Below are 10,587 nucleotides of genomic sequence, written 5' to 3'. Positions count from 1 at the left end.
GGCTGTAAGGAATAAACTGGGATAAGGCGGGATGCGGGGCAGCGGCTACCGAGGGGCTGTAAGGAATAAACCGGGATGAGGCGGGATGCGGAGCAGCGGCTGCCGAGGGGCTGTAAGGAATAAACTGGGATGAGACGGGATGCGGAGCAGCGGCTGCCGAGGGGCTGTAAGGAATAAACCGGGATGAGGCGGGATGCGGGCGGGCCGCAGCGCCGCGAGGGGCGGGCGGAGGGCGGGGAGGGGTCGGCGCGGGGGGCGCGCCTGGCGGCGGGAGCGCGCTCGGCGGCAGCGGGAGCCGCGATTCCACCGGGACACGGCCGCACCGGCCATGGAGCCCTCGCCCAAGGACGGCGAGAGCGCGGCGGCCGCCGCCGAGCCCGGGCGGGGCGGCGCGGCCCCGTCCAGCGGCGTGGTGGTGCAGGTCCGGGAGAAGAAGGGCCCCCTGCGCGCCGCCATCCCCTACATGCCCTTCCCCGTGGCCGTCATCTGCCTCTTCCTCAACACCTTCGTGCCGGGGCTGGGTAAGGATGTGCCAGAGGCACCGAGGGAGGGCGGCCGGGCTCGGGGTCTCTCTCTGCCCACCTGCGGCTGCTCGGGCTGCCAGAGGTGGCCGCGGCCGCAACTTTCCTTTTCCCCGACGGCACCGCGGGCAGGGACGGACGGACGCGCGGAGAGATGGAGGCAGGAGCCCCTGCACCAAGTTTCGTGTCGGGGCCGGGGCAGCGCCCTGCGGGGTCCCCAGGGATGCCGGCGGGCAAATCGCGTTTCCCTCGGGGGAGCAGGGCTGGGGCAGCCGCCTGGCCCCGCTCGGCCGGGCACGGGCGGTCACCGGTTCCCGGGACAGAGCGGACACATCCCCCGAGCGGTGCCGAAGGGATGCAGAGATCGGGCTCTCGCGAACCGGGATTGCGGTCAGAGGAGCAAAGCTCACGGTGGCCACATCGCTCGCTAGCTAGAAATGAGCTTTCAGAGCCCACCGTGCCGGGTTTTCTAAGGAGAGCCCTGGAAAATGTTAGAACCACTGTCCAGAGGAGCTGGATTCACAGTTTCTCAGCGTAAAGTCTCTAGTATGCTCAGGTCCCTAAGATGTGGCTGTATCCTCTCTGTATTTCCTTTTCCTACACTCGAATTGCTTACTGCAACAGGAGCTCAGAGTTTGAACACTACAAAAGTGTCTGGAATACAAGGCTAAACACAAACATTCAAGCTAAAAGCAAAATAACCACAACAATAAAAAGACCAAAACCAAACCATCCACGACTCATTAACCCTTACATCAAGTCTCTCATGGTCCATTTCTGGCTGCTGCTTCTGCTGCTACTGCAGCCACCACAGAAGCCTTCCTTATGGTATAGGAGTATCCTCCAGCTAACCCTGCTTTTAAAGAGCTACTGCCTGCCTTTAATTGCTTCATGTGCCTTAGGTGGCTTCATTCTTTAACAAACCTGAAACTCTTTAAAGTTCTCATTAAAGTACTATGCACAAAGTGTGGGTGGGATAGTGTGTGCTACACGTAGAAGCCATTGCTACTCCAGCGTGCTTGCTCTGAAACCTGTGGATGTATTCCAGAGGAAAGCTTGCACTTTCTGCAACAGCTCTGAGTTTTCCTGTGGAAGGACTTGTGGAAGGTGTGTGTGCTTCCAGATGTAATCCATTGCACTCAGGTGCAGTTCTCCCACCTGAAGAACCTCGAGTGATGAATCAAAGACAATCTGGAGTTGAGTTCTCTCATGGGGCTTTTTTAGGTTTCCTGGGGCTCAGTTTCCCACTTTGGAGAGGCATGTTCAAAACCAGAGTTTTCAAAGCCAGTGTTGTTTTCTGCTGGCATTGAAGACACCACATCTTCACTGTGGACATACAGAAAAAAAAATCTTGACTTAGCCACCCCTTTTTCCTTATCCAAATTATCTGACACTTCACAAAGCTCACTAGAAAACACTCTGCCCTTCATCCCAGAAGGACAGACCCCCATGAGACATCCTTATGTTGAAATTGGCTTGAAGTGTGGTTCTCTGCTGGAGTTCTCCTCTGGGTGCTGCTGGGGGTAGCCAGTGCTATGCTCTCCCTCATGCAGAAGGTGCCTAGGAAAGAAGGAAGGAGAGCAGATACCTTCAGGAAGGGAGGGCTGAGTGTTCAGGGCTCAAAGGGTTTTTAATTTTATTTTTAATTCTATTTTTTTTTAAACTCCTCCTTTTTTGGTGGATGTTTTTTAAAATTTGTTTGCCCTTTGCTGCAGTGGTTTCGGCGGTACAGTTTGCCGCTCTTTCTCCTGGTACCCTGTTGCAGAAGTAGCAAACCAAACAAGCTACAATGAAAAGGAATCCTTCCCGGTGGCATCCCCACAGCCTGGTGAAATGCAGTGTTTTGGAGGTGCATCCCAAGCTCAGTATGGAAAGCATGGCATTTAGTTTGTACACAAATGAACGATTCTGTTAATGAAGCTGCTGATACCACGTGCATTTTGAGGGAAAACTTAGTCTGAGATGACACACCTGACTAGAATACAGCTATTTACAATCCCAGCCAAATCCTGTCATGTATCACATAGCCCACACAGGAGGGGAAACAGGAGGATCACGAATCTACTGCCAGGAATGTTCGAGGTAAAAAGAGATTTTCTGTCATTGTTGTGCTTCAGCCATCTCAATGAGCTGAGCAAGGCTTGTAAAACAGATAAGATTTGCAGTGGTGTGAAGTGCTCACATCAAGGATGGGAGCCTGTTCCCTGCAGAGTAAATGGCAACATTCCCATCAGTTCTTGTAGTCCAGATTTATAACATGTTAAAGTGATGTTTCACAGGCTTGCTGTGTATTTCTGCCTGCTTAGCTGGAGAGTGTGACTGTGTTTAGGTGTTAATGGGAGTCCTCTATTTCTCAGTCCCTAAATTCATCTCTCATCTTATTACATGTAGTTGTTATTTCAGTGTAGACTCTGCAGTGCAATTGCAAAGAATGGTCAGAGACCACCACAGTCGACAAGAAAATGGGCATTGAATAACATTGAATAACATTGAATAAATCAAGATTTCCACTGCTTGGAGATTGGTGCATTTGAGGTTTTCATTAGTGCCCTGTGCCTCAGAGCAGTGATATCCAAATAGAAATTGTACTCTGATGCGGGCTTCCAAATCTTTGGGCAGTCTCTCACCATCTGAAAGCCTCTTTTTTTAAAATTAAATTATCTTTCCTCTGTTATGGAAGTCACCTTTGAGGGTGACATCTGAAAATTTTAAATAACTGGTTTATTTTTCCTTTGTGCTATTTATGTTTTGCAGTAGTACTCTATTTGGACAGTAGAAGTAACACTTTCTCTTTGTTTACAGTCAGTTTATTATCTTCACTTTGTTAATTTGCAGAGTTTTATGTAATAACCCAGAACTGCAGGTTTTAAGGTGTGTTGTAAACTGGGTTTGAACTACTCATTCCACACATGCTACAAAAGATGTTGTTTGCAGGATTTTTTTTCATACATAGGGGATATGTTGACTTTTCTCTTGCCAAAACTTAAAATTCAGACCAAATACAGTGTAAAAAAATCTTGATTAGCCCATCTTGTAATCCCTTTTGCTGAATAGCCTTGAAATCACATATTCCTTCCAGTTGCTGTGATGGGCCACTTGGAAATGTTCTGGATCACTTTCCTGTTGTATTTGTAGGGAAGGCCCAATGAAGGCAGGAATGATGCAGCTGCCTCCATGTTCTCAAAAGGTTAATTTATCACTTTATAATACTATATTATATTAAAAAATACTATACTATATTAAAGAATACAGAAAAGATACTTACTCAATGCTTAAAGAGATAATAATGAAAACTGATGACTCTTTCCAGAGTCCCAACACAGCTTGGCACCAGTTGGCCAAAGAGTCAAAACAACTCACAGCAGAATCCAATGAAACAATCACCTGTGGGTAAACAATCTCCAAACACATTCCACATGTGAGCACAACACAGGAGAAGCAAATGAGATAAGAATTGTTTTCCTTTTTCTCTGAGGCTTCTCAACTTCCCAGGAGAAAAATCCTGGGCGAAGGGATTTTTCCAGAGAATATGAACACCACAGGAAATGTTCTGGATCAGTTTCCCATGGCCCAGTGCAGGCTTTCTCATCTGTGCCTAACAGGGCTGTAGGGCTGAGCTGCAATGAAGGTGTCCCAAGCTCAGGCTCATAAAAAGAGTGGGAAGGTGTTCCAAGCTCAGGCTCATAAAAAGAATGGGTAGGGAGAAGAGGGAAGAGTCAGTGGGTGCTGTGGCAAAAGCCAGTGCGCCTTGGCTGCAGTCCTGCCTCAGGCACTGCAACCTCTGCTCTGGCTTGGCTTTCTGGAGCAGGCTCTGAGGCATCAAAGCATGCAGGGATGAGCTCTGGAGGATGGGAGATGCAGCTGTCAGCAGAGCTGGGGGTGCCCAGTGCTGCCATTCCCCAGGATTGGGCTCTGTGTCCCTGCAGCCGTCCGCGCCATCCTGCAGATGGCAAACGGGAGAAGGGCTGGCCGTGCCCTTTAGCTGGCAGACTGTGTTCTCCTGGAGCTGAGTGTGCCAGTCAGCGTGGGAGGAGAGCTGGCTCCTTGTCATCATTCCCAGAGCTGATCCATGGGAATCTTGCCCTCCTTCCTCTCTGCTCTTCCTTCTCTCAACATCACGTGTGTGGGAGGGGGTAAACGAAGCGGGGGGAACTTGAGGGAAATGTGAGAAGTGAGGGAAACGATCTGAAAGTCTGAGGTATTCTCCAAGATTAATCCCTCCTGTCAGGAAGGGGGTGGACTTTTGGATCCCAGCCTGTGTGATACGTGAAAAACTATTTTTATGCGGGGAGTAATTGAAATACGCAGCATAAAATGATGCTGGTGCAGGATAGGAGAGCAGCCACCCATGTGCCACCAAGTAGCCCGTGGAGGGGTTCAGGAGTGCCAACCTCTCACACAGGCTACAGAATGAAGGGGTGATTCCCATCCCACTCAGCTTTTTGCTTCCAGGGCTGCACAGTGCAGCTCTGCTGTTCCTGGGTGTGTCAGCTCCGTATCACGAGTCTTCTGCCATCTGTTTATTCACTCCTGATAGAGTTCAAGCACTGCACCTTCAGCTGAGGGAATGTGGTTTTGCCATTGGATTCATGGAAGCCAAGCATCTTCTCATCAGAAACCAAGGCTCTCCTGGGCAGAATGAGCTCTCCAAAGAGCTGAACAGAAGTACAAAACACAACACTTGAGAAAGGTGATGGGATAAGATCTGCATAAAATTACCAGTACTTATTTTATTTTTGTGGTTGGAATGGTAAATAGATGCCTCGAGCAAACATCCATTGCCTTCGTTATTGAAAGAAAGAATTTCAAGAAAAAAACACATTTTGTTACCCACGGTAGAACAAATAGTGCAGCAAAGAAATTTGGGGCTTTCAGACATATAAAATCTCAAACTTCCTTTGGTATTTATGATCCTTCTAATTTTTTTTTCTTTTAAACCAATCCAAACCAAAGTATCTGTTTGATTTACAAGCTCATTTGTGGAAAACAAAGGTTTTCTCGAGTGTTTGTGTGAATTTGTGTTTGTGAACTTTACTGCTGCAGATTTTTAGCTAACATTGCCTTTCAGCCTGAGATGCTGGTAGTGTGCAGAAACAGGCTGTCTCTTCATGGGAGCATAATTAAACAAAGCGAACCTATTGCCAGTAGAATTCACTCTGTCAGGTTTTGTATTTTGCACTGAAAAGGCCAAGATGTTCTTGATGGTGATTTGTGCTTGTGCAAGGTGGGAAATGAGACCTGCAATAAAATGTGTGCACCCAGGTTTTACTGCTCCATTACTGGTACCAGGGGTATCAGCTGTAGATTATCCTCACAGTGAGGTAAAATTGGGCACAAGAACAGCTGAATCTGAGGTTTCTGAACCTGCAGGTCTTTGTTCTTTTCAGTATGTAGAAGGCCATTAAGTTACTCTTTTATTTTTACTGCAGAGGTTTAAGTGAGAAATATAATTGTATGATATAATTTACCTGGCAGATGGTATTGAACAGCCATTCCACAATTTTACCACCACTGGATAGTATGGAATATTTTTGTTCCATGAGGTGTCTGGACCACCTAGACTGACAATCAATCCTGGAAACCTCAGAGAGGTTCACAGGTAATTAGTGATCTGAAGAAATGCCAAAGTGTTTCAACTTTGTAGCTGCTTGGTTGAGACAGCTCCACCTAGTGTAACTGATCAGAAAAAAGGGGGAAAAAAAAAGGTATTTTATCTGCTGAAGGGCCTGATGTGGCCCCTCAGTTTAATCCAGTGTTGAACAGCACACTTCGCTGTATTTTAGACAGAAAGCTGCAGTGCCTTGTTCATGACCACAGCCTCAAGTCACACTCCAAACATTTAGAATTGTTCCTGTCCTTTGGTTAGTTTTCGCTCTTCCCTTGCTACAGTTGGTAGAAGTCAGCTGTTGAGCTGCACTTGTATTTGAAATGACTTTTTGGTTCATTTTGCTGTCAGGCTGTGCACTCACCCAGTGCTGCAGCCTTGGAATTGCTGTCCGTGCCAGACCAGCTAAAATGCAAACAGGTTTCTCTGCCTCCCTCATGCCTTCTGTTTCCACCAAAATAGAAGACAAAAGAAATGGAGAAATGGCCAGGGACGTTTTTGTTCAGTGGTTTTTGTTGAAGCAGCTCTGTGGAGATATTAATTTCCTAATGAACACATAAGGAAGGAGGCAGGGTTTGCTCAGCATCTTGTAATCTTGTTTGTCATTTAATGCAGTTTGGACAGATGTACCTGGAGATTAAGAGTGAAGGTGGGAGCAGACAGCAGAGAAGAGCTGTTAAGTGGCCAAGCAAAGCAGCTGAATTTTGAGGTGGATTCAGGGCTGTTCCAAACAAACGGTATGATGTGGAGAGAAACAGAGAATCAAGTCCAGAAGGAGAAAAGTACATGTGCAGAGGTTCAGTGAGAAGGCAAAAGAACTGAAATGTCTTGCAGCAAGGGAGAAAATAAGGGAAAGGATTTGAAGATTAAAGTAACTTGGATGAGGAGAGTGCTTTTGATAGGTGAATTTTTCCTAGTCTGGATAGCAGGAAGGAAGTGAATTTTCTCCTGCTCTGAAACAGTGAGTGTTGGAGAGATTTACAAAGCCTGATAAAGCACCATTGCTTGCAGCAGCTCACTGCCATTTAATCTCCCCACCGTGAAAAGAACTTTGAGAGCTTCTGAATTGTTCAGGATCACAAAGAGAGGAGCAGGAAGCAGAAACCAGGTTCCTCAGGCTCTTTCTTACCCATGAAACTGCATGCAGGAGCCTGAACACAAATATACCTGCAGCGTCTGGCACAAAGGTGAATTTTAGAACCTGTGCCCAGTTTTGAATTGTCTGCAGAAACAAGTGATTGGATGGTAAAGGGATTCTAAGATTGTCCTAAGGTTTGTAATGAGATAAAGTCAGTCTGACATATGACATCCTTTCTCCTGTCTGAGGACTTTTTTTCATTGCAGAGCTTCAAAGTGACACAGCGGCAGTCCCAGACAAACTTGGTTGTGGCACTGTGCAAAGATGCTGCTAAGACAGCTGTGCAAAGACAAAACAGAATAGATTATTTCATTTGGAATGAAATAATTATCATTAATAATTGTTATTAATGTTATTAATAACAATTATCACCTTGTCCAGCTGCCTGCCCAGGTCAGGGCTGATTAACATCAATATTAATAGTAATATTACCATTAATATTAATATCATTAAGGCCATTGTCCAAATGGCTTTTAAACACTGACAGGCTTAGGGCCCAGCCTCACACAAAAAAAGAAAAGTTCCCATCATTGACCTTGCTTTAGAAACTGCAGGAAGGTGAAACATGAGTTTCCCTGGTTCTGCTGAAGATAAGGAGTTTTTTTCATTTAGGGAAGCAGTTAATCCCTGTTCCCCTTCCCAGGGTTTTTGAGCATTTATGTTATCTAGTGAAGCCCAAAGTGAAGATACTGTAAGAACTTGAGAAAAAAAAAATCACCTGCCATTCTATCTAGTTATATTTCATTTGTTGATTTCTGATATTATAAACTTAGGTTTCATTCTGTGGAGAGCCATGGAAAAAATAAATGGAACTCAAACATTTGATTTTAAAAAACTCATTTCCACAGTTTGTTCTCTCTCCATCTCACCACTTAGAAGCTGCTCTCAACCCTCTTTCCTCCAGCAATGCAGACCTTGTAATAAAGGCAGTTCAAACTCAGTGTTTCCATTCCAAAGGAGTTACAGACCAAACAATTTCTCTCTAACTACTTGACAGCTCCTCAAAAGGCCCAGCAATGCAACCCCGACTCACACAATATTTGGTGTTTCCTTAGAACCTATTCCCCTGAGGCTCTTGATTAGATGAGAATCTTTGCTTTCAGGAAAAGAAAAAAATGTAACTCTTATGGCTGTGGAGCAGGATTTGGAGATAATGATCTTGTCTCAAAAGAAAAAAAAAAAAAGGAGATTGTGGGAAGAAAGAATGAATTGCCTTTTTTTTTTCAATTCTCAGTTTTGGAGAATCTGAGTCATAATTTTTCACTGGAAAATGGCAATATTACTGAGCTTTTAAATTTTAAACAGACGATACATTAGTAACTAATTTACAGTTCTGCCATATTAGACAAAACCATGGACATCCATGTCTTTGAGCACTGCATCATGAAATATAAACCCTTCAATATAAATTAGGTAGCTGATGAAAACTGATGGGCAATGCACCAACTCAAATTAAAAATCCCAGTATAAACATACCCAAAGGATAGGCCTGGAGTGGATCATGGTCAAATCTTGTTAGAGGAAATGATGACCACAATCAATAGAGGAACTCTTGGAAGCATAATCACATTCTCTGCAGGGGTTCATCCTGTACTACATTTCCAACTTCAGAAATAATGCTTATAATATATATTATGATGCTTATAATATATTATATTATAATATAATGCTTGTACAAGGAATTGTGCAGGGGACCAAGGGCATCTTTGGGAATGTGAATTTAAACATGACAGATCATTAGATCATTATCCAGCCTCTCACCAGGTTGTTGTTTGTCTGGGCAGAACTCTCAGCTGGCCACAAGCACTGATGAATATCCACACAAAACTTAAAAATGCTTTGAAATTGGGGGTAATAATTTTGTTTCAATTAAAACACAAACAAGTTTGTAATGAATGCAAAAGGGCTAAATGGTCAAATTAATCTTGTGATTGTGTTGGGGGAAAAAATTCAATTGAACCAAATAAGAATGCTGCTTTAAAAAAGTGTACATTTTTACTAAGTGTTAGTCTTTGAAGAACTGAGATTTATTGTAGACTAAAAAAATAGATTATAATGAGCCACAAGTTAATTATGTTAAAAAATCCAGTAATTTCACAAAGTATGAATCATGATTTTTTGGTGAAAATATTTTACCTGAAATAAGCTAAATGATCACATTAGTAGGACACTGACCATCAAAAATAGTTTTGCTGGTTTAAGTTTAAAATTTGTATTTATTTGCATGCATCTATATTACATATGCCACTATGGTGAAATGAGATCATGGCATTAAAGAAAAGTCTCCTGCAGGCAGAAACCCATTTGTTGTATCTCTTTAAGAGCATTCATGAAAGAATGGATTTCAGACTTCATAAATTTGTTTTGTTAATCTGCTATTTTTAAAATACTTGCAAGACCTCTTCTGTTGCCATGACAATTTGATTTCCATAAACATGATATTTTGGATGTGACTGTCCAACAGTGTGTTTGCTGTGCTGTGTGGGGAAGGGAGATGGCAACTTGGCACCACAAAAATTACAATGCAGAGAAGCCCACAGAGTCAGAGCTCTCACTGAGAGTGGTCAGGACAAGTTCATTAAAGTAAGAAAACATATCAAGTTATTAAAAAATATCAAGCATATATTTATCAAGTTAAAATATAAGGATCAAGTTATATGTATTTTTATTCCCTGTTAATTAGAATTTTTTTTTCATATCTTCTTGTGAACACTGTTTTGAAGTGGGGAAACTTGAAGTTTCCACTGAAAATTGGTTCCAAGAATGTGAAGACTAAATTCTGGCTAAAAGTATGGCTGGAGCTTTGTGGATCTACACACACAAAGCAGCTGCAAGGACACACAGCTCTCATTGCCCTGCAGCACTCTCTGGAATTGCTGTCTTAGTGGAAGGGGTTCCCAAAGGATTTAGGATGGTGAGAAAGAATGGTCATCATTTGAGACATTTGTGAGGTGTAGCCAGAGGAAAATCCCTCCCTGGCTGAGGGATCAGCATGATTTCCCCATGTTCTCCTTCTGTCTTTTTGAAATTATTGCAAGAATTCAAACCCCTTTCAAAACTCATTTGCAGCAGATGAGTTACTCAGTAATCAACTGAAATACCTGGAACCTTTTTCCCAGTGTAGTTAACCAGTTTGATGAGTGTGGATTCTTTGGATTGCACCATTAAATTACCTCTCTTGATCTGTTTAATTGTCAAAGCTTTGCCAAATCTTCCTGTCTGGAGTGCAAATCTGATAATGCTTTTTCTGCTGTGTGTCTTTCTGCTTTGGCTCAGCATCCAACAAACTGATCAATGCCAGGGAAGGTTCCGCAAGTTTTTTT

At 43.9% G+C, this 10,587-nt stretch overlaps 1 protein-coding gene across 3 annotated transcripts in view; it reads left to right on the top strand.

Annotated features, from left to right (window-relative positions):
* The first annotated feature begins 230 nt into the window (after positions 1 to 230).
* Positions 231 to 10,587, top strand: part of STUM (stum, mechanosensory transduction mediator homolog) — a 59,320-nt gene continuing 48,963 nt past the window's right edge. For 2 of the 3 annotated variants that reach the window (XM_026794494.2, XM_074536803.1), the window contains exon 1: positions 233 to 521. In XM_026794494.2, the coding sequence (XP_026650295.1) occupies positions 329 to 521 (193 nt within the window). In that variant the 5' untranslated portion in view covers positions 233 to 328. Of the gene's footprint in view, positions 522 to 10,587 lie in introns of all 3 variants that reach the window. The other variant, XM_005488476.4, reaches the window with a different exon arrangement.

Source organism: Zonotrichia albicollis, chromosome 3 (genome assembly GCF_047830755.1).
Source record: "Zonotrichia albicollis isolate bZonAlb1 chromosome 3, bZonAlb1.hap1, whole genome shotgun sequence".
Taxonomy (NCBI): Eukaryota; Metazoa; Chordata; class Aves; order Passeriformes; family Passerellidae; genus Zonotrichia; species Zonotrichia albicollis.
This window is presented reverse-complemented; position numbering and strand designations above follow the sequence as displayed.